Raw genomic sequence first — 27,128 nt, 5'->3', positions numbered from 1 at the left:
CTGTATTTCCAGGCTACATTAAAATCTGTCTGACAATGTCTTCACTGCTCTTATGTCACTTACATGTTCTGCCTGAGAAACATCAAACAAAGGTCACGCTGACAAACACATTTGCAACAGGAACAAACCCAGCTCTGACTGCACACTTAACTCTTTTGTGTGGGGAGGGCCCTGCTTAAACCTGCAGATAAAGCCATGTTTGGAAAGGGATTCACCTGGCACAGGTTTGTGGCTGCATGCAAGGGCTGCCAGCGGTACCCAGCGGGGTGTCAGACAGGAATCTGCTGCGCTGGCCCTTCCTGGGAGAGAAGGAGCTCTCCGTTTTTATGGAGTCATCCCACTGCTTTCCCAGGAGAATAGGAGCCCTCCGTTTTTATGGAGTCATCCCACTGCTTTCCCAGGAGAATAGGAGCCCTCCGTTTTTATGGAGTCATCCCACCACACACAGGGCTTTTCCCTTTCACCTTGCCTGGGCAAGTTTCCACCATCCAACCTACTCGTGGCAACTAAATAAAGGATTTGTCTGAGAGACAAACCAGGTTAAAAGTTAAGACAATATATGGATCATGCAAGATGGACACAATCGTAATGTTTCAGTGTCTCAAACGACCAATCTGTAAAGTATAACTGAGACTATCAACAAATAAATTACCACCACAGAAAATGAAAAATAACTAACACATCCTAAGAATAATATACTGAAAAAAATATTTAGGGTCAGTTTTGCCCCCCAAATTAATTTCATCTCACTTCAGGAACCAAAAGAAGTACTAATTTTAGAAGTATCATGATAATGAACCCTTACCTGGCAATACAGAGAATCACTGAACAGCAAAGAATAATCCAAGCCTGTTTCTCCTCCCCACTGCCTCATGGAGAAAACTGAACTATGGATAATTATGCTCTTAAATTTGAGTCCTCAGCACACCTGAATTTAGATGAGATTAACCAACGCCTGAATATAAATTATCATCAAATTGACAGGAAAGAATGTCTTAAGTTTTGTATTTTCTTATTCGTGATGCTGAACACATCATCATTATCTACAGCTTCTCCTACCTGTAATACAGATCTTCCTCTCACCCCTATTCTGTATGTGGAACCTGTACCTGATTCTGGAAGAAAAACCCAGGAAGCACCACGAGAGAAATACAGTAACTGATAACATGACAAGAACAGACCCACCAACTTCATTATTGCTGCTATTGCTCGGTACTTTGGAAGCTGTGGTGCTTCAAAAAGCTTGGGAAAATCACAACTTAACCCCTTTTCCCCCTGCATCAATCCATAAGGAAATACCAGAACAAGGCAAAGGGCTGCAGCTCCTCACCTCAGTTGGAGCCGGTGCTGGAGATAAGCAGGTCGGCCTTTCCAAGGAGACAATGATTAAGTGTTTCCCTGGATTGCTTATTCTTGCAACTTTAATCACGAATCCTGCAGCATCTGGCACTTCTCCTTCAGCTTCACTTAAGGGCTGACAATTGAGAGACTCTGTCTTTTCTCAGAAAATCTGTTCTGGGCTGAGAAATCTATGTGCAGAAGAGCTAAAGAACAAAGCAGCACTTCTGATTTCAGCTATGGAGAGAAAATGGGCCTTAACTGCTCCACAAAGAAAAGAAAAAGAAAACAATATTCCTGCCAGCTCATGGGTTCTTCACCCTGGGATAATGGATGGGCAGGTTTGGAAGGGGCTGCCCAGGGAGGTTTGGAGTGCCCGACCCTGGAGGCACCCAAGGAAGGGCTGGACGTGGCACTCAGGGCTCTGGGCAGGGTGGGGATCAGGCACAGCTTGGACTCCCTGGTTTGGGAAATCTTTTCTAACCTCAGTGATTCTGGGATTCTGTGATCTGCACGACTTTTTCTCAAAGACTTCAAAAGCTGCTTTCCAAATTGCCCAAGCTCCAATATCTGAGGAGCTCTTTCCCTAATTTTAATATTTAGGCCAAGAAAGCAATTTAATTGGAGGAAAAGAGTTTTATTTTTAGTATTTGGAAGGAAACTACCAACTAAATCTCATTATTAGACTGAGCCTCAAACCATGATCTGGTAGTGGTTTTTTGTAAGAAAAACTTGAAATATTTCATGGACTTTGATGAAGGGACAAATTCCACGGCTCAATGCTAACACCAGGTGATAAATCCCAGCTCCACGATGGAGCCCACTGTTCCTGGGCTGCAGGGATCTAAGGAGCAGCCCTGAGGGAGCACCTGTGGCTGTGTTCACCTGCACACGCCCCGCACGTACGGCCAGGTCTTTTCCACATATTCAGTGTATTATGGGAATGTAATGTATTCAGATGCCTGCAGCCCTGCAGGGATTGCACATGGCAGCCTGGCAGAGGACTCATTACAGCCTTAACTGCAGCCAGTAATACACTTTCTTCCCCCCAAAACTCCCAAGACATGGCATAAACCCATGGTTACTGCTCTCTTGCTGCAGTACCAGCCTCTTCCTTATCCCAGTCAGAGCCACCCGAGAGTGCTGCAAAGTCAGAAATAACCAAATTCGTTCCTCCCAGACTGACTTTTTCTGCTTGACATTTTTTAATAACACCACCAAGTAAAAAACAGTTTTATAAATATCACAGGGACTGTCATTTACAGAAAGCAAGGCCTTGAGAAGATCAGAGAAACCACCAAGTAATCTCAATGTGATTGTGGAGATGGGAAACGGACTTGATAGGCTTTAAAGTGTTCAAATGGAAAATTAATAATGAAGTCAACCATTCAAAACACTCAAAACCAGTTTCCACTAAGTATTACTGCTTTCAAAACCAGCCTTTAAATTCAATCCTGAATTACAATATGAAAAGAAAGTTTTCACACACTTTTTAAAGGCAAGCTCCCTCACACCCTTGCTGTGGGAAATAAAAATAAGCATTTTACTTGACACTTACTGGAGGCAGCTGGAAAAGAAGGTGGCTCCTATCATCAGTCTTCACTCTTCTGAAAACCTCCGCTATTCTGATTTCCCAAGATAGAGAATGTTGGATCTCTCCTTAGACTTGCTCCAGCCTCTCAAGAAGCTCACAAGACACATCCATATGTTCCAACCCAGACTTTCCCCCTCACCACTGTACCACGAGCGGGGGCGACTGCGGGTGTGCGGAGGCAGCTCTGTCACCCCAAGGAGGGAAAACCAGCCCAGAAGTTGCCAGAAATGCAACTGCTATTGCAAAACAGCATTATGTGGACAGAGCCAACAGATCAGAGGAAGAGATAAAATTAAGTTGGAAATAGGGTTCTGTAGATTAAGTAAATTAACCCCAAGATCACCTGTGCTGCTGTTTCAATCCCATTGCCAAGGTATCCTCTGATTTCTTTTTGACCTCAGACTAGAGGCCAAGAAGAGAGATGATATCTAAGACTGCTGTGTAAGAAACGATTACTGTAAAGCTCACTGCAAAAGCAGATTTACTCTAACATCCAGTGATAATTCCTTGGTATATGGAACACTGGGTGAAAGGATGCCATCAAAATCGCTGAATCATTTAAACTGGAGATCTCCAAGGTCATCAAGTCCAAGCTGTGGCCAATGCCCACCTTGTCCCCAGCCCAGAGCTCTGAGTGCCACGTCCAGGAATTCCTTGGACACCTCCAGGGATGGGCACTCCAAACCTCCCTGGGCAGCCCCTGCCAAACCTGCCCATCCATCAGAGCCCAGGCTGAAGAACCCATGAGCTGGCAGGAATAATACACACATTGTGTTGGTGCCCCCGGAAAAACCCTCCTCTGGTCAAAGAAGGGAGCCACAACCACGAGCCTCGGTTCATCTGCTGAGGCTGTCCCAGCAGAAGGATTTTGTTTTGGAGTTTGTGAGCATGCTTTGATGGGAGAAGGAAAGGGATGCAGGAAAGGAAGCAAGTTTCCTGGCAGATCTTTAGTATAATAACCAGAAAAAGATCAATTACAGGCACGCATTCAGTCTAATTATTCTCCAGCCTACAGCATAGACATTTTTAACTCCACAGTACAGAAATTTGATCACTCAAATATTGGAACAAAACTGGTCACAGTGGCGCAAAACGCCAGGGGTACTGCGGCCAGGTGCTTCCCAGGGTGCTTCAGGTGATGTTCTGAGTCACCTTCCCCATCTCTGAGTTCAAAACATGCACAAAACACCCTTGTGAAAGGGGATTTTCCAAGCAGAGGAAACTCAGCCTCAGAGACACAGCCTGTGGTCAGGACACTGGCCTTGAGGGCTCTGTGTGCCCCAACACCTCCCTCAGCACAGGCACAGCTGCCACAAACAATGCAGGCCTCAGCCAGGGAGAGAAAAATCAGTGTTAAACTCCCACAAAACGAAAAGGCAAAAAATAAAAGATGAATTCCAAGCCTGGTCACTTCCCAGCCCGGCATCTGCATGACTGCTTCTTGAGGGCTTCTACAGAGACTTAAAAGCATCCTCCCAAATTGCCTGAGTCCCAGTATCTGAGGAGCTCTTTCCCTGATTTTAATATTTAGGCCAGGAAAGCAATTTAATCGGAGGGAAGAAAGTTTTATTTTTTGTATTTGAAAGGAAAGGAAATGACCAAGCAAACAGGCATTCTTCTGGGGCTGAAAGCAAGTCCCGAGCTGCCGGCTGCCAGGGCCAGCTGGCCAGCAGCCCATGTACAGTACGTGTTTACTTGTTGTCTAACCACTGATAACTCCGGAGTGCATCCATGAATCCAAAAAAGAACCAAGTTTTCTGTTCAGAGAGGAAGGAAGAACAAAGCAGACAACGATAAAAATATTCACCGCTGATGGCTACTACACTCACTTCTGAGCAGATACCATGATTAAAGAATCCAGCATCAAATTAAAACTCTTACCTATCAAACAGCCAAGAGCATTTAGACAGAAGCAGGAATTGTATTATTATAGAGAAATAATGCTGCTATGTACATGCCCCTCATGTAAAAGTCCAGCTCTCGGGATTCTGTGCTCCTCAAGCAAGCACAAGTACCGAGCTCATGCAAAGCTGAAGCAGACGCACAGCATAGATGTTTGCTTCCTTCCAAGAGCTCTCAGTTATTTAAGACTAAGCTTAACCTTGTGATTCAAGAGAAAAAGCCCTGCTGATGGGGGCTGGCAAATATTCCAAAAGCTGAAAGCCAAGTCCTGTACTGCACACAGAACATTGTCACGGCACCTTCACCGCACACGACATTTGGGAGTCACAATCCTGGTGTCCAGGTCCTGGCTTCACCAGCCATGTGCCAGTAGGAGCCGAAGCCTCGGCATGGCTTTGGGAAGTGTCTCTGACCCTCACAAACAGGGAGCAGCGGCTTTTCCAAGCAGCTTCTCCTCCCCTGTAGTCATATAAAGGATGAAGCTTTGGGCCTGAGCCCCTCGCTGACCCCGAGCACTGCGGGAGCGGCTGCTGCCAAGCACACCCGGAGGGCTGCTCCGGGAGGAGCAGCCCTGGGAGCTCCATAGACAGCACGGGCTCTGTCACCAGCACTCCCATCCCAGCAGCCTGAGCCAAACATAAACTTACTGCATAAACCCACCCCAGGTTCCAGGAACCCCTGCCAGCACACGGATCCTGTGCTAGGCAGCCTGAAAGGCACCGTGGGTGTGCGGAGACAGCGAGAAGGTGTTTGATCCCTCACGCCCGGAGCAGCAGGTGCTGCTGGGCTGGATTTGCAGCTGCACATGATGCCCACCAGCCCGTGCTAATCCTGCTCCGTGATTACAGCGGCACAGGCTGCAGGAGAGCTGATAAGGAGCTGGCAGGTGATAGCAGCCGAGATCTCCTCCGCATTTCCATGGACAGTTACAACACCCGTGGTTTGTCAAGAAAAAGACTCGATCCTCAACCATCTCTCATAACCAGACACTCTAATCTTGTCCCACAGGCTGGGACTGACCAACAGCCTTCAAATCTGTGACTCAAAATGTTTGTCTCACATTTGCATGTCTACCCTGAGATAAAACTGGCATGTTACTTCTCTGAAAGTATTAAACATCAAATATGGACATTCTATTTGTGCCTTCTAATCCAAGCTTCATAACAGAAAACTTAAAATGGACTTGCATACAGTAAGTGATATAATCACAGCTGGTGATTTAACAGAAAAAAGCATCACTGGGATGAAGAAGCCAAAAGGCTTCACCAAGTGAATTCCAACATGCCTGTCCTGTCAAATGCAAACCCAGACACTGCTTATTTATCAAAGGCAATTGCACAATCCAGACTGGCCTGAAAACTGAAACTTGGACTGGCAAAAGGTTACTTAGAAAGAGAGAAAAGGCACTTTCCTTTTTTGCATGGGCCTGGGGAAAGCTTTAAACTGACAGAGGGAAAGGTTAGATGGGATTTTGGGTGAGGCCATGGCACAGAGCAGCTGTGGCTGCCCCATGCCTGGCAGTGTCCAAGGCCAGGCTGGATGGGGCTCGGAGCAGCCTGGGACAGTGGGAGGTGTCCCTGCCCATGGCAGGGGGTGGCACTGGATGAGCTTTGAGGTCCTTTCCAACCCAAGACATTCTATGATCCCGTCTTCACTGTACCAGTGATAATAAAAAAAGAAAGTAGAGACTTCACCTACTCAGAGATCCAAAATAAAAGGTGAATGTGTCACTGCTGGAGTGCTACAAAATTATAATGGAACATTTGATTACACTTTTTGAGATGAAGGATGGTAACAGACACAGCCCCTCCCCAAACAGCAGCAGCTTGGTGAGCGTGATGCTGCAAAGGCATTAATAAAGGCAGGTGACAACTGAGGCACCTGCAGAAAGAGGAAAGTAATAATGTTCTGCAGTTCTTCCATGAACAGAAAGTAAAAGCAACAAACAGGTTTGGTTTGAACAGCTACTTCTGAAGAGTCCAAAGAAATTCAAGTGCTCAGGCCAAGCGACAGGGCTGTGAGAAGGAGCATCTCGGGTAGTCCAGGGCAGTGAGAACAGGGGAACAGCACTTCCTTGAGAACCTGCTCCAGCCACAGAAACTGCTCTGCGGTCACACAGCTCTGCTCTTCCACTGCTGTGAACAAACTGTGGCATCTTACAGCAAGGACATCACTGCCCGAAGACTGACTTAAACCGGAAAAATACTGCTTTTGACGTTATCTGAAAGCCCTGCCTGACTGAGCTGCAGAAATAAGAGCAAAGCAACATGCCCTGGAGCAGAGCAGCAGCCAGGGAGGATGGAGCCATCAGCTGCTCCCAGCCTGGTCTCACTTATGGGCACAAAAAGGTCTTCAAAATGCAGGCTGGAGAAGCCAATAATTCTCATTTTAACACAATGTCTCCCAGTGCAGTGTCTCATCATCAGCTTGTTTGTATTACTGTTAATTTTCACATGTTGTGCGAGGCTAAGACCAAGCAATTAATGCTCCGCAGTATCTGCACGATGACTTTCTATTGGAAAGAATTAGAAACTCCCTCCGGGCACAAATACGCAAAGGATTCCCAACTCCATTCCCCACTTCAGCATCGAGAACAGCTTTATTCACTAAAACTACAATTCTGGGAAAACTGTTAGAGATTCACCACCATCCTAGGAAATGTACAGCAGTAACACAATGTACTGCACACACGAGAACGTCTGAGGAGGGATCTGCTCCCTCGGATCGGCCCTGGGAGCCCACGGACCTGCCCCGCAGCTCTGCCCCTCCGCACCCCAACCACAACCTGTTCCAAACACCCAAAACCAGAGCCAGCTCCTTCCAAGCAGCCCAATTTCTCACCTTGGAAACCACTCGGATTTAATGCACTTTCAAAACAAGGAGTCTGAAGTACCACAGCACATTGTTAACACAGGAACAACAAACATAATCACCTTCCCTGGGAAAGAATGATTAGAGAGAGGAGAGTACCAAGTTCTATCCTTGGCAGCTGGAAAAGAAAAATAAACTACTGGAATGGCTAGAACACGATCAAGTTCTCATTTTTCTTGAACAATATATGCTGTGTTTGTAGAAAATACTTTGAAAGATTATAGTTCAGTTAAAAATTTGTATTAATTCTATTAAATTGATATTTATTCTATTTACTACAAATTCCTTGCAGTTAAACTGGAGAAAAATTCTGATTTTTGCCGAACTAAGGTCTGGCTGCTTTTGGTGGCACATCTGGGGCAGCAGCATAGGAGGGAAAAGAACATTCCTCAGTGCTGGTACAGCAATCCAAAGCGTGTGGGGACGACAGGGACAGCCAGGCAAATTACTGATGATAACATGTGTGACAGAGCAACCCATCTTCATAATAGAAGATTTTAATTTCTTAGGTGTCTCTGGAATGATGACTGCAGCACAAAAGAAGTGAAGGATGGCTTTCAAGCCCCTAGGAATTTCCCCAGGCAGCAGCTGGAAGAGCCTGTTTCCTATAATCACCTTGACTTACTTGAAATTTTGAAGACAAAATGAAGGATGGAATTTACCACATGGGGTGGGGGGAACTCACACACACGTGAATATCCCAGTAACGAAAATGAGGAAAGGAAAAAATGTTATGCAGGAAGACATCACCACAACCAGCCTGAATTTGTCGTTCTCCCCCCTCCATTCTGGCTGTTTATCTCGGTGGCATTTGGGGACAATTTCTCAAGCACTGGAGACAAACCCATGCACAGAAGTGTTCTGGTAGCCAGTTAGGAGCTCATCAACCCCACTCAGGAGCAAGCAGTATGGAAGGGGCAGTGCTGGGATGGGAGCATGCCAAGGCTCACCGAGCACAGCTACAGGTCCTCCTCCATCCTTCCAGGTGACAAACGCTCCCATCCACCTTTTGGGCTGCTCACACTGAGCTAAGGGTGTCCCAAGATGATCAGTGACAACCCAGAACCCCTTCCCGAGTCCCAGCTGCCAGCTCCGAGTTCCATCCTGCGCAAGCGATGCATGGATAATATTCCCGAGGCTCACAGCCTTACATTTTCCAGCTGGAGCTCCCTCTCCACACAGCTCTGTGCTCGCAGAGCTTTCCAGCCTGGCACTCAGCACCCGAAATAGCTCAGTAGCAGCTAACCCAGAAACCTGTGTGCACACTCCCTCTCTACCCCGGCGCTGACCCGCAGGGACCAGCAGGCGACTCCTCGGCCTCGACAGCCACCACCAAATCCTGCCCAGGCTGCCCAGCTCTCCAGCCCACGAAAGAACTGCTCTGCCAGTTCCAGCCTGGGGGGGGGGGGGGGGGTCGGTGGGTTCTTTCTTTCGAAAAGGCCTCTGGCAAGGAAGCTTGTCAAAGTCTTAAAAGAAAGAGAAAAAAACTATTCCAATCTATTCAGGTCGATGGGATTCACAGCTCACTGACAACCTCAGAGAAATCCAGGACACAAGATGAAGGGATGTTTTCCTTCCAGGAGCAAGGACAAGCTCTTTCGCAAGAGCCTCCACGTGCTCAGTGACCTTACAGGTTTACAGCCTACTCCTCTGCCAAGGGCCAGAGCTGGGCTCCCAAGCCACAGTGCCCGATGTCCTGTGCCCCGTCACGGTGGCTGGTTCATTGAAGACAACATCTTTGAGGGCTGGCAGCTCCTCCAGGTCTGCTGGGCGAAGCTATCCTCACCCAGGGGACCACAGGCTCTGCACTGATCCCATGGAGCTCTCCCTGCCCACGCTGAAGGGGCCCAGACCATGTGCCAGCAGCCCCACTGGGCTCCAGCCACCCCTTCCCACCCACCTCCTCCCACCACCTCCCACCCTGGCTGGGCTTGCAGAGCTGCCTGCCAGGTAAAAACAGGATGTTTTGGATGTTTTTGATAAAATCTGGAATTTCAAGTTTTGCTATTTCCACAAAGTTTAGGGTTTCCCTTGTTACCCCTGTTTCATTTTGAAATTAGGACAGTTTTAAGATGTCCACACCTTGAAACACTGCACGCAGGAAGCCAGTGCTGGTAGCACTTATGAATACCTGGAAAGATTCAGAGAGCTGAATGCTGCATTTCCTTTAAAGCTCTTCCTTGGTTCCGAGGCTGGGGTCAGCCAGGAATAGAAACCCAGTCACTTCCTCCTCCCCACTGGTATGCCGTGCAACTCAGCTGGGGCTTTGATCTGCAACACGGAACAAGCTGAGGCACAAAAATAAGTGGACTTAGAAACCTCCAGATTGTTATTTAATAAAATATCAGATGTCCCAACCTTTAACGCGTTAAAAGAGTCTTTAAAGATTTATCTTTAAAGATTTATCTTTAAAGTGATAAAATAAGTCCAAGCTCATTTGTCAAACCAGTTGCTCTGGTTGGAAAGTAGCTGTCAAGTATCTTGATGACTCAGGATGTTGTCAGTGCAGGCATCCTAATATTAACTGCTCCCTTCAACAAGAGCTGAAAAAGGAATGCTCTGCTACTCATAATACAGAATTCCAAGCACTCAGGTTCTTACAACACTTACATTTTAGATGAGGGAGTTTCAGAACTAAATTTTTTATCAAATCATGCACAGAACTTGCAAATCACCTGGCACTGCATGAGAACAGACTTGTCTTCTCCAGCTATGGAAACTAATTCAACACAGAACTTGTTAGATGGGTTTTGTTAAAAAAAGAAGGTGTCAGAGAAGCTTCCTTTTCAGTTCAGAAAATGGCAGATGTGTGGGGCTTAGCAGAAACACGTGTCCAGGAAGGACAGAATTCATAAAGCAGCACAAAAATGAAACCAATGGACCTCACACCAGAGCAGGACTCACACCCTACACCAGAGAACTTCCCCCACAGTCAGGGTGGCCAAGGGACCGCTCAAAAGCCTGGGCTGGGCTGGGACAAAGCAGGTCAGAGAAAAAGCCTCTGCTGAAATATGGATTAAAGCAGTAGTGCTATTCCAGCTGGGAGAGCCTATCTGTAATCCAGGATCACTTCTACACTTCGTGCTGCTTCAAATAACAGCATAAATTTAATCTTCAGTTTTCTTTTAAAGGATTGTTTGGTCAAAGCAAATAACCTCAAAAGCACTGTAAGTCTCCCCTTTGCCCCAAAAAGGATTACATCATTTATTAATCAAAAGGCAAAGATGTAAGATCATTCTCTACAAACTAATTTTAATTCATGTTTGGCAATCCCAGCAAGGTACTGAAAACAACTTGGACATGGCACTCAGCACTTTGGGCTGGTGACAAGGTGGGGATCGGGCACAGCTTGGACTCAATGGGCTGGGAGATCTTTTCCAACCTAAATGATTCTGTTCGGAAGTGACATTTTAACAAAAGCCAGGTCTGGGGAACCCCAAAGGCAACTCCAGTGCCATCATTTGGACCACTGCCAATCCTCACCAACAGCCAATACATCCCCCAGTACGCTATTGTTTCAACAAACATCATAAACATGTATCATCTTACGAAAATCAAGGTGTGAAGTGAAATTAAACTCCACAGATCTTCAGCATCCAAAAACTATTCTGGATACGAAGTTTAAGATTTCTGATTTTTAAAGCTGTTTTAGAAGTCTGTTTTCAGATAAGACTTTTTCTCATATTGGCTTATATTCTAATCTACTCCATGTTTTAGGAGAACCAAGATGCAGAGTCCTTTATAAAAAAAAGTCTAATTATATCTACGTAACCCTCATATGGGGACAGCACAATTAATTTGGGAGCAATTCATACGGAACACAAGATTAACAGAAATTCAACAAGCAAAACAAACCATCGAAGGCCTTAGTAGCAAAAGTAAACCACAAAAAAAATACAAGAGAGAAAACAACAGCCGGGTAATAGGAAACTGCAATCGACATGCAAACTGAAATCAACATGAAACTATCAAATCTGCAAGTTCTGTCCTTTATTTAGTTTTGGTTTTTGTTTTTGAAGTTAACCAGCCAGGACTGCATTCTTGCACAACAAATCCACACATGTGCATGCAGAACATGCACGTTTTCAGCAGAGGTTTATTCAAAACCTTTGCTGATGGCTTTAGGAAGTTACTGCTTCAGAAAGGTAACAAATGCTTAGGGGAAAAAAAAAACAAAATAAGCAAGAGGAAAAAAATATATGGGTGCACAGCAATGGACAGCGTGCCTGTGGACAGGTGTGCTGGCATAAAATACATTACTGTGAATTTACACCAACTGACCAACTGAGAAGCTACTGAAATCATAAATAAAATGTAGAGTTTAATACATTACAGCTGTATTCACACCCCCCCTCATTTTTAAGTGATGGGGGAGACCCCCCAACCCTTTCCTGGCACCGCATCCATCGGAACACCGCCCTCCTCCTCGGCCACACCGCCAGTTCTCCTCTGGCCGAGGTGTCGGGGAGGAGGCAGAGGCAGCTGGCACAGCAGCAAGCTCAGCCCAGCACCCCCAGGTGCCACTGCCCACCCCAGCACCCCCAGGTGCCACTGCCCACCCCAGCACCCCGAGCAGCTCCCCACGAGCCCGGCGGCACCGCGGCGTCGGACGCGCTCCAGCAGCGCGGCCCTGGCACAGCTCCCCGGCCACGCCGAGCCCTTCCAGACCCTATTACTACATCCCTACACACCACCACACCTTGGAGCAGGTTCTCCAAGCCGTGACAGCAAAAATAAACCACATCAGCTGCTCTTTTCCGTCACAGATTCCAGACTCCCTGCTCAGGGCGGTGAGGACCTGCTGGAGCTCAGCAACAAAACTCCCCGAGAACCCCCAAACTTCACAGTCGTGTTCTCAAAGCAGGCTGTGAGGGCAGGGGAAGGCAAGGAGACAGCACACAGGCTTTGGAGAGCTCTCAAGGGGCTGAAGCTCAAAGCACAGCCAGGTGCACACACACCATAAGCAGCCCTGTCCCTCCCAAATGTCCAGCTGGGAAGGAGGAGATCCATGGAAGCCCTCCCCTGTCATACCCAATCCACACAGCTGGAAAGGAGCCGTGTAATGGCTGGAGGATTCTCATCCAAGACCAAAACCTCATTTTCTAAAAATTTCATGGAATTTCTAACCCCAGACGTCCTGTTTTCACATCCCTCTCATCAGCCAAGCTACTGCCCACTTGTGAGCAAAGAGGTCATCTGCCTTCCAGCCCCTCTGCTCCATGAGAACTGCCAGCAGAAACACGGATTCAAACATTCACAGACAGAAACGCACACAGAAACCCTCAGATCACCCCTGCCCACAAAGTTTCTAATAAGAAAAGACTGAAGTCCCTGCTGCATCCTGAAGTGTACCACAAGAGATCCTCTGGGTAAGGATAATGACAGGACCCTTCCCAGGTTTACTGGAAAAAAGAAAGCCAAGCCAGGGAGCTGCGAAATCACTTCCACTATTTGCTTCTTGAATAGATAACAGACTTCACTGATACTTCATTATTTGCCCCTCCTTGACTCTACAGTATACTTCTGAGTTTCCCAAGTAGTATCTTGAGGCAAACTACTCATTTGTGCCCTCATTTCTTTTTTAAAACTCCCATCCTGAGCAATACTTGCTAACTTTAAACTCAGTTACACAAATAAAAGCAACAGAAATAAGAAGTATCTGAATAAAGCAACACAAGAGTAAATGGCGCCCTGCTGCTCACAAGTTTCATATTAAATCTTGTGTGACCATGGTGCAGAAATTTGATGATCTCCAGCTGTTTTCTGACACACAGTAACTGTACAAACATATTACAAATAGTATGAAGAATGTATTACTGTAAAATCCAATATGAAACTCGTTTTCATTACTAAATTACAGTAGCAGTGAACTGAATTCGAGAAAGACACGATCATTATTTTAGAATTCCTTCCCCAACAGTACTTTTGCCTCTACGATCTTACAAAAACTCAGGTATTTGACCAAAAAGGGGAAGTTGTGTATGATACTGCATCCCCACAGCAAAGTATCAGCAGTTTGTGGGATATTAATTTCCAAAATACATCAGGATTGTAATTTTCTAGGAAGATTTAGCAAGGACTGGGAGCTCCACAGGTACAGCTGGAATCTGGAGGTTTAATGGTGACCTGTTGGCACTGGCTATATTAAAAAGGCAGTGGGCTGGTGCAGAAACATTCTCCACACACGATGTCAAGGTGATTTCTGAAGAGCACAATTTCCTCCAGAAATCCACACAATTGTGGTGATTATCGATTTAAGGCGCCAGGGTTATAGAACTCTACATGATATCCTGGGTAAGTAACAGCATGTCCTGGAATCTAAACTCGCCTCACACACGAGCAGCGAGCAAACCTGACCTCATCTCCATCTCCTCCATTCCAAAGCCCAGCTCCAGGTTTATGGCTCCCTGAGCCAGAGGAGCTGCAGCTGCTCCTCCTGCTTCTGCCAGACACCTCTGGGACACGGAGGTGACACAGCCGGCGGGACAGGCCACGGGAGAGGGAGGAAAATCTTTTGTCATGGTGTTTTATAGTTCTATTTCAAGCAATACAGCCATGGCTTGAGCACAAGGAGACACTGCTTCACCCAGGGATGGAATCCCTTCAGGAAATGTCATGGCAGAGGTCGGTGGGAGCTGAGTCAGACCAGAACGTGGGAGACAGAGGCACAACACCTTCCCTGGAGTGAAGGTCAGGTAAGGAGGAAAATCCCCAGGAGAGACACAGTAATTGTGCTGAACTGTCCTCCCAGCCCAGCCCAGCCTAGCCCTTCTGGGGACACAGCGATTCGCCCCCCAGTACGGACCCAGGCGCTGGACTGGTGACACACGGGGCCAACCCGCACCCGCGGGCTCTCCTGCCCACAGGCAGCGAGAGCTGCACGTCCAGAGCCTTCCAGCTGCCTCTCCAGTCTGTGGTGCCAAGTGCTCCAACACATGGATGGAGCTCTCTCCATGCAGGTGACCCTCTGCTGACATCCCTTTGCAGGTGACCAGCAATGCCACGGTCACAATTTGTCACATATGGGCAAAAAAACCGTAGAGTTTGTGTTTCGTTTTTTCCCCACAGATACCCCAAACGAGCTGCTCTGGAGTCAGAGCCAAGACAATGAGATGAAATTATTCTTTTTTTGCATGTGTCATCTATTCCAGCTGTACTGGTTCACTCCTGTCCCAGGGGGATGAGGCCCTCCACTGACAGCATCTGACCAGTATTTCCAGAACCCAGCACTGAGAACAGGATTAACTCCTGGTCTGCGAGGGCCTTGGCTATTTAAGCAAAGGCTGTGTTATAAAAGGGTATCAGTGGATCTCACATTACAGTGGCTGTTACAAATGGTTATCAGTGGACCTCATACTACAGCAAATCAGCCAGAAAATCCCTGGGATGAGAACAATAACCTGTACATGCAACAGTGCCACACATTAATTCTTCAGTAAATAAGATTAGAATCTGTATACTCGAGACTCTGGGAGACAAAGGCTGGGAAATCAAAGAGAGCTTAACCCAAACTCCCTGGGTCTGGTGCACAGCGTTCAGCACATCGAAGTGTTCTTCTCAGAAAGCACCTTGTTGCACACACACTTGTTCTGTGCTTCTGAGTTCCAAGCTGATCGCTTTACAAAGGCATTTCCAAGTTCACTTCTCTACACCAGAGGTGACACACTCGCAGTTATTTTATTAGTATAAACTCAAAGTAATGGTAACTATGGCTCTACAAAGCTTTTCCCACTGCTCGTAACTTGGATTGAAAACAGGATTTTATTGGGATCTTGCCTTCCTCAAGACTGATGCCGTGGGGACCGTTTGCAGAACGCATACACGACACTACAGCGGCACATCGGGGTGGGACAGCAGCTCGGGCAGGCTTCAACTACCCCAAAAATGAATGCTACCCCAAAGCAACGGCTTTGGGAGGAGGAACGCTACCACCACACCCAGCAGCAGCTATAAAACTGGACCCAGGAAGACAGGAGGACTTGGGAACCTTTTAAAGTGCAGAAATAATTCCAGTTTGCAGTTACACATATACACACAGAATATGCACCACTTGTTCATCTCCAGAAGGAGCAGCAATAATCCAAGGAAGAAGGGGAATTTGCTTCCCCCAAGATAAATTGCTCTCACTGTAAAAGTAATCTTTAGCATGGTAAATATACAATGTAGGAGTAGGATAATACCTGTATTTCACATTTCTGAGAAGATTCATGAATAGGACTTGTTCAACCACAGCTTTGCCTTCACTGCCAGCAGGAGAGGAGTACAAGGGGTTTAACCATGGAGATAAATAAAGAAAAATTGAATGGACAACAGAAATAAGATTGTTTTATAAGCCAGAATTAGGTTTAAAATAGAAAATATTGTAGAGAGAAATAAATTTGCAGGAGTTAGCAATTTGGGCTGGACTTACAACAACCTACTTGGCTGTGAGCTCGATGGAAGGATCAGCCAAAACTGGGAGAAGTGGACTATGTCTTACATGACCTCTCATTTATCTAGCTACCTTTCCAGAGCACCTTAGAGCACATTCTGCAGGACATTCCTGATTCATCCCTTTCTGCCAAAACAAGTGGATTTTTTGCCATGTACTTCCAGACTCAACCCCCTGAGTACAGTATTACATTAAGCTGACAAATCACAACACAGACTACTGGAACCCTGAGCACTCCAAATAACACGTCTGGGTTTTATATCAAAATAGAATTATTAAAAAAGCCCCAATTCCGGATGTCCCATACATTATACACTGCTGAGTCAGGCAGCACTTAAAGCACTGCATCCAGCCCTGCCAAGCCACCGGCCTTGGCCAGCAGCCGAGGGAAACAAAGCGGGAAGACAAACGGACAACTGACCTTTACCACTGCTGGCAAACAATCCCTTTTTTCCCCCTTCCTTCTCACACAGCACCTGAGTCCAAAAAGAATCCCAGTTAAAGAGTTAAGGATAGAAAGGCAACTTTTGGAAGCAAGGCTCTGGATCACAACTGACCAGCAAAACTTTTCCTCCTTCCAGACTCTCCTCCTCTTTAATGGCTTCTCTCAGCTCTTGCCCTTTCTTAAACTTCCTTAATAATCCTTTTCCCCCACAAGCTTAAGTACTAGGAATTATTTCAACTGTAATAAGAGAAGCCGTAACACTGCCAGTGGGGCCCAGTTTCTGGCTGTAGGAGCAAACCCTGCATTGCTGGGCTGCTTCTCGGCATCCTTCACTCCCTCCACAACAAGCCACATCTCCAGGAAGTCAGAGCAATAGGAGTTGAGCAAAGGATTTAATGTATATACCATGCAAGAGCCCCACGAGTGTGTGTTGCTAAAGCCATTTCCTTGAAATGGAACAGTTTTCCCTGGGTTTGTGTAATAAATCACAGTAACATCCCATCGGAGACAGGCGCCAGCAAACCCTCCAACTCCTCAGTGAAGCACTGCAGCGCGATTTACTCCTCTTCCAGCTGCCATTAAAGACAATCTAAGGTAAACTGCCTGTTAGCCTACTTTTTCCCCCCTTTTATTCTATCCACCTTCTTCATTCACTCCACTCACTGAGATGGGAGACCGCGGAGCGATCCCAGACAAAGCCGTCCCGCCGGCCGGAGCCTCCCCGCTGCTCAGGATCTGGAGTTCAAGGAGCTGCAGCTCAGTGTTTCTGCAGGAGGATTTGCAGCTCAGCACAAGCACTGACTGACTCTTCCACAGGCAACAGTTTATTGATTATTGCCAATTCATTCCCATTAATCAAATTCCTGAAGTTTGCATTCTGCTTGTTAACTTCTGGATCCCTCCCGCAGTTCACTGCAATTGATTGGTTTTCTTGGGCCTGATTATCACTTGTCTCATTAAAGCCAGCAGCTGGAGGAGCAAAATCACTCAAAAATGGCATGACATCAATTCCAGCCTGAGTGGATACAAAGGTACATTCCAGGCCTGCCATTAAACAGGCAGATTAAATACAACCTGAACACCAGGGCTGAACTGCAGCTTTTCTTCCCCTACGTTCAGTCTACAATTAATATGTTATTAGCAGACAATTCTACCAACAAAAAAAGTATTTCCTCCTGGAACCTGAAGCTTCTCAAAACCTCAGCCTCCACCTCTCACATTTAGTACCTAAAAAAACCCCAGACCACGGGAATCTGGCAAGTGAGTCCTTCCTTTGTTTCTAAAACAAATGCCAATTTTGTTAAGTCTTCTGCAAGAAAAACAAACAAATCCACAATACATCACCTTAAACTAACCCAGTTTAGACCAAGTATTTCTGGCAATGTTCAGGAAGAAAAAAAAAATCCTGCTTAAAACACAAGGTTCATTAAAATCTCAAACACTGTAAAAGGAAGATGGAATTGCCTGAATGTTATGGAATAAAAATAATAAAGCAAACCCAAACAATGCTGTTTTTAGAACTGGACTTTGTAGTTTAAGTATATAAAAATCCTTGGGAAGTAAGAACAGCTTCCACAAAGCTGTGAATAATGTATTTTTATGCAAAGCTCAACTAGGAGCCACCTCAAAATTCTTTACACATTCCATAAAGAAAAAAAAAATCCATTATGTTACAGCAAAAAGGAAGCAATAAAATGTAAGATGACCTTGCAGGACACAAGAACGTCAACGCTCGAGCCCCAGCGCGGATAACACTGGGCAGTGGAGGAGGCAGCTGGTGCTGGGATGCTCCGGGACATTCCCTGGGCTGTCCCGGGCACTGCCAGCCCTGCCTGCCCTCCGTGCCCCAACACCGTCCCTAGCCTGCTCCAGACAGCACCACAACATCTGCCCCTGCTCGCCCGCTCCCTCCAGGAGCAGCTCTGCCCACGGTCACCCCCCAGACGAGCTCTCCATCCCTCCGGATCACAGGCACAGGACACAACGTCGGTGCCTGGAACTCCCCGGAGCCGGGCAGACACCTCCGTGTTAACCCCGTGAGTGCGTGGGGCTCTGCCTACACAGCCCTGCACAACACCACTGCCACGGCAGCACCGCACCTCCCCAGGATTATCCTCAAAAGTGACACTTCCATTATGTCTGGGGAATCTGCTTATTAAAACTGCCCCTGAAACCTTCCTCCCCAACACAGAAACACTTCTTGCTTTGACACAGAGTTTATGATTATCTTAAAAGGTACAGTGAGAGCAGAGGAAATGAACTCCCTAAAAAATCCCCATGAAACAAACTGAACACAACAGGAATTGGACTAATTATGCAAAAGATTAGCACAAAGCATTTCTACTTTGTCAAAATAAATTGTAAGACACGCTCAATATTCATGTATCAAGGTGGAATCTATCCAGAGATTTTGATTTTCTTTTCTGGATCTCTTACATTACAAATTGCTTTAAACACTTCAAAGAAAAAGAATCACATTCACAACAGAAATTAAAACCTATTAAAGAAATTGAGAATGAAAGCAAGCTAGAAGTTGTCTTCCTCAAACAAAGAAATCCTCACACAGTTCATTCCAACCATGGGAAAATGGAGCAAATATCGTAGAGGGAGAGCCCCAGGACCGGCAGGGAACACCCTGGGGATCAATTGTCAGCAGGGCAATAAAACCCAGAATACTAAACCAGATCCTTCATTAAAAGCCTACAAATACCGTGTTTCTGCATAGGGGCTTGCAGAGGCATTTTCTAACAGACTCCACAAAATCCCCCTCCTCCATGGAGGCCCCACGCTGCTCGTGCAAGTAGTTGTTAAACACAGAACAGCTGAGGGAAACACAACTGGGTGTTCCGCTGGAACTGAACCATTCCCAGCCGAGCACAGCTGCCCCGGCCACGCTGCTCCTCCAGGAGCCTTTCCCTGGAATAGCTGCACCCCTGGATACTCATAGGAAACACCACTGCCAAGGCACTGCCATAGGTACGAACGAGCTCCCCAAAGCCCCCTCCCAGCAGCCCTCCTGCCGTTCTGCTCAGGAGTTAAATTCCAGGTATGTTTAAATCTCTCTGCAAATATTCTTATCTCTTTAAATGCAGTTATTGAACAAGCTGCTGAGTATTTCCCACTCGGAACCTTCTTGTCCATGTAAGGTAAATGCGATACCGAGCACAGCAAAAACTCGAGTTCAGCTTAAATGTAATTCTAGAAATTTACCCAGCAACCAAGTTATTTTTGTGCATAACATTTAAGTAATGCTAGGAAGGAAAAAAAGCCCACAGTGATTGATCCTCTAACCCCTGGGAACGAAGGAGCTTTTGTATACACTTAAATACTTCCTTCCATACTGCCTGTGTATGGATCCTGCTACCACATACTCGATTTTCCCTCTAGGCTGTATCTTGGAAGTTTTGTTTTTATTTATTTACTTTTTAAAGCATGCCAGCTCCCCTCCACTTTTCTTCCCTTTAATACCAGTAATTGCGTAGTTGCTTAAAGCTGCTCTTGTACTGTGGGATAAATATTCCCCAGTGATGTCTGATCAGCCACACATACCAAATGGAAAAGGAAAAAAAAGGCAAAAAAAGACCAAGCAACATGCATACAGCATGCATGGAGTTGTGCTAAACACGCTTGTAGCATTTTAATAAAGAGCAACAAAAACTAATTACCTCGAATAGCCATTAGAGAAAGCAGGTCTGCCAGAGAGGTTGAGCGTTCCCAGTGGAGCCAATGCCTCGTCCCCCGATCCCTGGCACCTATTCCAATTTTCTGACCCGGCAGGAAGAGATGGAATGATATTAAAAATTGGTTTCTGATCCTGCTGCTGAGAGAGCGACGCAGTATTTAAATCATAGTGGTACACCTGTCCCCCAGAGGTGCTGACACCGTGGATGGAGATGGCCGAGACTTTCGTACCCAGCAGGTTCGACCTGGAAAAGTTGGCCTGGCAGTAAAGTGGGCCCATGCTTTCCTGCTTGATGCCGGGAGTACAGAGTTCAATGAAGTCTTCCTTTTCTGTTTTCACTTGAGGCATTGGCATTTTGGAACTGGGTAAAAGGTCACCACGGTCATTAATTTTAGGTTTAGTGTCAGATAAAAGAGGAGGCTTGCAGTCTTCGCCAAGACTTCCTTCCAGGAGAAAGGCGTCGTCTGCGGATATGGGGGACAGCAAGCCACCGTCATCGAGCAACGGGTCCAGCCGCCATGGGCTCCCGTTGGGCTCCTTGCCCGGCGAGACCGGCGGCAATTCTAAATCCTGGAGGATATCCAGGGTGCTTTGGTCTTCAGAGAACAACTTCAAGTTGCCACCATTCGAGCCCACCTGGCTTTGGACTGCAGCTCCTGACTCCGCAGGGACGCTGCGCCCAGCCATGCCTGGGAAATCCGGCTCGAGGGGCACGTCAGAAGACGCGGTTCCCTTCGCGTCCTCGGCCAGGCTCGAGGACTTGTTCAAGCTCGCAATACTTTCCTCCAGGAGCCTGAAGTCCGTTTCTCCAGAAGAGATGCCGATTTGGCCCTGGTGCGAAAATCCAAGGTCGTTTCCCATCACTTTTGCGTCTGTTTCACCCATGTACAGTCCCATCGAGAGCGACACTGCCTTGGAAAGGTCTGGCTGAGGCACATTGTTTCCTAATCCTTTCGGAAAGTCAGCCAAAGCAGGTTGCTGACTGGAATCCGACTGAGAAGATGCAGGGAGAGGAGAAGTAGACACAGGGGCTTGGACAGTAGCTCCACCCCTGAAGGGTGGATGGAAGTCCATCACGATCCCTCCTTTGGTACTGATGAGCGCATTTTTCCTGGTTTCGTCTTGATCCGACGGGTTAAGCAATTCTTTGGAATCCATTACTTTACCATTAACTAGAAAAAGATCAGAAGCGGTCAAAGTCAGCACAGCAAGGACACGTTAATAACAGCGTTAAAATAAAGAGTCTAAATCCTTCGCCTGGCAAACCTGGCTCAGCTGCTCTAAGAGCGAAGGCACGGCACACCACGCTCTGGGCTGACACGTGCCACGTCTCTCAAACACACTGTGCTTGTTTTCAGGGGGTTTTAGTTTTTGTTTTCTGTCTAGTGAGGAGGAAGTGCGTATTTTAAAGCTTTGCTAAACGTGGATGAAGGGGTAACTCTGCCTGCACACAACTCGGAATCAAGCTACAGCACATGACATCTCTGCACGCGCTCTCCAGCTTTGTCACCCGTCCCCGCAATGACGAATTGTAAGAATTGTTAAAGGACCTGGTTTACAAATTTTGCAAGGTAAATTTCCCCGGTATTTAACTACACTCTGAACAGGGGAAGAGCACATCTGCCAGTCAGCTCTCCCCTTCCAGAGCAGGTCCGGAGCTCCCAGGGCTGGCACCTCCGTGGTTTGTCATTCCCCAGGAGCCACTCGACCTCCCCACCACAAAACACAGCGCCTGCCACTATTACACGGGTTCAGTCTTAAAATGAAACCCATCCATCTTGCAATAAACGCCGCACAATTCTTTAAATATACCTCAAATTTATAAATAAAAACTAGCTAAAAATAAAGCAGGATTTTTATTAGCTTCCAACACTCTACCCGCTCACGGCTGCTCTTCCAAACACACCCAACACTGAAAACAAACCTCATAAGTTTGCGATGTTTGAATTTGCTACGTGTTTTTTTCAGCGGAGAGCATAAATATTTGGAGAAACATTGTACATTCTTCGACAAACTTCCGACACGGTGTCCGGCCTCCCCCGGCAGCGCCCAGCCCGCACTGCCGCAGTCCGGGCCGGCCGGGGGGCAATGCCCCGGCGCTCCCAGCCGGTCCCTTCCCCGCCGGGCACAGGGGCACCGCTCCCAGCCCCACGGCCCCGGTCGCACCGCGGCTCTGCCGCCGCTCTCGGCAGCCCCGGCCCCGCCGCTATTTCTGTGTGCAAAGTTAAGGCTGCGAGCGACAAAAAGGCCCCACGTGTAAAATCTTAAGGTGGCCCCGGCGAGCTCCGGCCTGGGGAGCTCGTCCCGTGCGGGAGCGGCTCAGCGCCAGGAGCCCCCGGCGCTCCTCGAGCGGCCCCTCCGCGGCCGAGCGGGGGTCCCGGGGGGTCCTGCCTGCGCTGCCCGAGGGAACGGAGCCCCAGGGCCGCGTCCAGGGACCCGCACACCCCGGGCAGCCCGGACCACGGCCCCGAACGGGAGCGGGGCACCCCCGAGCTGCTGCGCTGCTTAAGGTGGACACGTAACAGCGACCGGAAAAAATACAACTATCTACCTCCAGCGCTGTCTTTTTCCTTTTTAACGTGAAGGGGAGGGAAAAGGTAGTTATTTCATTTGACAATTTCCCCAACGCCCAAAAAACCAAGGCAGCGAATCATCCAGCGTAGGAAACGTCAAAAATCAGCTGCAAGACTCTGCCGAAGGGCGGAAAACGCTACAAATACTTAAAACCGCCGGATTGCAATAAAATCGCCTTCGCAAAGTACAGTTTGCAGAGAAATGTGTCGGGACCTGTTGAGCCGTCTCCTGGCACACCCACTTCTGCAAAACCAGCCCCGCGCGGGGCTCGGCTGCGCTCCCCGCCCGCGCCCCCCGCTCCCCCGGGACACGGCCACCCGGGGGCCCGGGCCGGGGGTCCCCGCGGCCCCGCTGGGGGCAGCCCCGCCGCCGCTCCCGTCCCGCCCCGGGCTCCTCCGGGGGCGGCTCGGCTCGGCTCCCCCCGCCCCGGGCATTCCTGCGGGCACCGCCGCCAGCCCACCCCCCCCCGCCAAGTTCCCTGGGGGAAGTGCAGCCCCCCGCGGGACCCTCGCCGCCCTTACCTCGTCCGGGGGAGGGCGCTGGGGCTCCTTCAGCCGCCCACGGCCATCGCGCCCCGCGGCGGGGGCGGCAGCCGGCTGGGGGGGATCAACAGCCGCCCCTCCGGGGGCCGCGGCGGCGGCAGCACCGCTCCCCCCGCTGATGCTGCTCCGGCCGCTGCCGCTGCTCCTCCCGCGGACCCCAGACCCTGCCCCGTCCCTGCCCGCCACCGCGGCGCCCCCTCCGTTAATTAGCGCTAATTGCCGCCGCGGACCTCGCCCCCCCGCGCTCCCCGCCCCGTCCCTCCGCCGGGCAGCGCCGCGCTCGGCGGTTCTGCCCCCACCACAAAATGGAGGACGGCAGCGGCCGCCTCCTCCCCTTCCCCTCCCTCTCTCCCTCCCTCCCTCCGCCTCCCCGACGTGGAGAGGGAGTGGAGACAGCGGGCTCGGCGAGGGGTGGCCGCGGCCGCTGCTGCTCCGCGCCCCGGCTCGGCTCGGTTCTGCTGTGCCGTGGCCAGCCCGGCTCTGGCCCCGCCGCCGCCCGGCTCCGGGGGCAGCCCCAGCCGAGGGGGAACGGTGCGACCTGTTGGCCGAGACGGGAAAGTGCAGCCGGCCCCGAGCGGGCAGGGCCGGGCAAGGGGCGATGCTCCCGCTCGGCCCTGCGGGGCACGGCTGGAGCCCGTGTCCGGCTCTGGGCTCCGCTCTACACGAGACACAAGGAGCTACTGCAGAGGGTCCAGCGGAGGCCACGAAGATGTTGAGGGGTCTGGAGCATCTTTCTGATGGAGGAGATACTGTGGGAGCTGGGCTGGGTTAGTCCGGAGAAGTCTGAGAGGGGATCCCACCAATCCATACAAACATCTCCAGGGGCTGTCAGAGGACGGTGCCAGCTCTGTTCAGCGGTGCCAGTGACAGGACGAGGAGCAATAAACTCAAACACAAGGAGTTTCACCTCTACATGAGGAAGAACTTCCTTCCATGGAGGGTGGAACAGCTGCCCAAGGAGGGCATGGAGTTTGCCTCTGGAGACATCCCAAACCCACCTGGACACGTTCCTGTGTCACCTGCTCCAGGTGACCCTGCCTTGGCAGGGGGTTGGATGAGATGATCAGATTTTACAGCACAATTATATGCCCTCTTTTTTTTTTTTTTCTCCCCTTTTTTTTTTTCCCCCCAAGTCATGTTTTTACAGGCCACATTGACTTTTGGAAACTTTTACTTTTAAAATGCAAAGCACATGCACACCATGTTAGCTTAACATTATTTTTCCCCCACAAGTTACGAAAAATGGTTCTAAAAATTGTAGCACTTCCCCATTTTTGAAATATGTGTTTAAAGCAGCCTTCAAAACTCTCTTGTGGTGCGTTTTGAATGATGCAATGGATTTACAGCTCTCAGGAAATGCTTCTTCCCATGCGAGGCAACCGGAATAGCAGAAGTCAGAGTGTGAAACCTCTGTCACCAGTGCAGGGGTGTTGCAGAGTTCCTGGTTGTTCAATAAAGGCAACGATGTCTCTGAAAGCATGAAATCCTAAAGTGTTCCTGGGACTACATCTGGAAAATTTACACTATTGCTCTGTGAATGTTCTGCTGCAGAAACTTTCTTGCATTTGGGGACCCCTCCTACCCCTGCAGTTTGGGGAACTCAAATATTAGGGTACATGTGGGAGAACATCAGCCTGTGGAGGAGAGCTGTAGCTCCTTCTGTAGTTTGGGGAAACTGGAATAACAAAGCTGTTTATTTCTAAGACATTTAGATGAGAACATCTGTTTATAAATACCCGTTCAGATGCTTAATTACAGCTGCTTTTGTGCAGTAATGGGTAGGACCCTCCTTCTCTAATGAATAATTCTGTATCTTAATATCATCTTTAATCCAAAAGGACCCAATTTTGGATTATTATAAAAAATGTCAGATGTTTTCTGCTTCTCTCTATAAAACTGGGAAAAGAATGTTACTGATTCTCACTTCTCCAGGTGCTCCTCAGCCGGGAGGAGCCCAGAGCGTCCCGTGGGGCAGTGACTGAGGGATGCTCCTGTGCCTGAGGCTCCCCTGGTGCTACACAAACCTTTCTCACACAGTTGTCCTCTGGGGCTGAACAACCCAACAAACCTCCCCTCACTCTCCTTCACACAGAAGTGTTCCCTAGGACACTCCTACACTGTAAAAATAAATGTAATGCACAACTTGATAAGCTGCGTGTTCTGGCTGTTTTACAACATTAACGTGTACCCATAACAAAACGAGCTATGTCATGATGGTCAGAGTTAAATGCAATGCATCTTTGCTAGTTCATAAAAATGCATGACATAAGTTAGGCTTTAAAAAAACTGTGATTTTTTTTTCAAGTAAGTGCAGGTCTGGTGGGAGCCCAGCGCCCCAGGAACTCTGGGGAGCCACAGGGAGAGTAGTGCCAATTGTCATACTACAGATTTCCAAAATCTATAAATGGCTGCACATTCCTGTGCCACAATGTAATAATACTGCAGAGATAATGAGCCTTGATCTTAACAAACACTAGACATTAAAATATAGAAGTGGAGAATGTTATTAAATCATTAAAACATAATTATGGCTCTCATAGAGGAGATCGGGAAATTCATGGAAGCAGGAGCCACTTTGAGCTTTGTGCACAGCATTCCAAAGGTCAGAAAGAACATCTGAAGCACCGAAGGGAACTCCTGTGGCTGCCAGATGCCGACATAAATCTGCCTGGGGTCAGCACGGACAATGGGGGCACCTGGAGATAAGCAGATCCTGTCACATCTGACTGTGACGGGAGCGTGCAGAACGTGGGGCACAGGAAGCATCTCGGTGTGGAGTCACACGGGGAAAGATCAGAGCGTGCACTTACGGAATAAAGGCTGTCCACACATAACTACTCATAAAGTCCTTAAGCCATCTTGGAAGCACTTCCAGAAGTAAGGGCTGTGTTGCCTGTGTTGCCTTTTCCTGTGAAATGCCAGGTCTGTAGTTGTGCCACAGCCAGCTCACGTAAAGCAGAGTTTTGTAGGAAGAACTGCTCCTCCCTCTGCAATCCGCTGTCTCTCCCAAAAGGGCAGTGACATGCCCAGTGTCTGATGCTCTTCCCAAGGCCAAATCTTTTAAGATCTTGGTTGCCTTGTAAGGAGCTCAGTTTTGTTTCCTATCAGCTTGAGAGTAATTCTGTTTAATTCTTGAATATACATCAAAGTCCCTCAGCCAGTGCCTGCAGCCTGTCAATAGTTTTGCAGGGAAGCCAGAATGGGATAAGGATGTTCCCCAGCTGTGGCTCCCACAGCTCAGGAGCTGCTGCTTTACCAGCAGGACATCACAGCATCCTCCACGTGTTTGCCAGGGGAGGCTCCTGGGTCTGAGCTCACTCCAAGCATGCTTTTGCCATTAGCTGTGGTCAGACACAGACAGGGGCACAGAGGGGCTGTGCCATGCCCTCCCACCTCCTCCTCACATTAATAATTCCTGGTATTTTTTCTGTTTTTACCGTGTTTTTGCCTGTATTTCCCATGGCAGCCCTTGTCTGTTGTGGTCTATTTTGTGCTTTGATTTCCCACCAGGTCCTTCACTTCTACATGAACCCCTCGGGAGTTCTTCCACTGTGCTGTTCTCTGTCCTAGCTCCTTCCTCTGTACTTGTACTGATCTGCTTCATCTTGAATCCCTTTGTTCCTTCCCCCTAAAGGATCATGGAATGGCCTGGGTTGGAAGGGACCTTGAAGCTCATCCCATTCCTGTGGGATCTGTGGCAAAGGGCTGAAACTCTAAGGTGCTGGGACAGACAGACAGTGAAGTGCAGT

General features: G+C 48.4%; 1 protein-coding gene across 2 annotated transcripts in view; it reads right to left on the bottom strand.

Annotated features, from left to right (window-relative positions):
* NR3C1 (nuclear receptor subfamily 3 group C member 1) overlaps positions 1 to 23,576 on the bottom strand; it is a 61,259-nt gene extending 37,683 nt beyond the window's left edge. The window contains exons 1-2 of one of the 2 annotated variants that reach the window (XM_048319638.1): positions 23,359 to 23,576; positions 20,247 to 21,435 (exon numbers count right to left, since the gene is read on the bottom strand). In XM_048319638.1, the coding sequence (XP_048175595.1) occupies positions 20,247 to 21,421 (1,175 nt within the window). In that variant the 5' untranslated portion in view covers positions 21,422 to 21,435; positions 23,359 to 23,576. Of the gene's footprint in view, positions 1 to 20,246; positions 21,436 to 22,187; positions 22,326 to 23,358 lie in introns of those variants that run through there. The other variant, XM_048319639.1, reaches the window with a different exon arrangement.
* Between the last annotated feature and the right edge of the window lie 3,552 nt (positions 23,577 to 27,128).

Source organism: Corvus hawaiiensis, chromosome 15, assembly GCF_020740725.1.
Source record: "Corvus hawaiiensis isolate bCorHaw1 chromosome 15, bCorHaw1.pri.cur, whole genome shotgun sequence".
In the NCBI taxonomy this organism is placed as follows: domain Eukaryota; kingdom Metazoa; phylum Chordata; class Aves; order Passeriformes; family Corvidae; genus Corvus; species Corvus hawaiiensis.
This window is presented reverse-complemented; position numbering and strand designations above follow the sequence as displayed.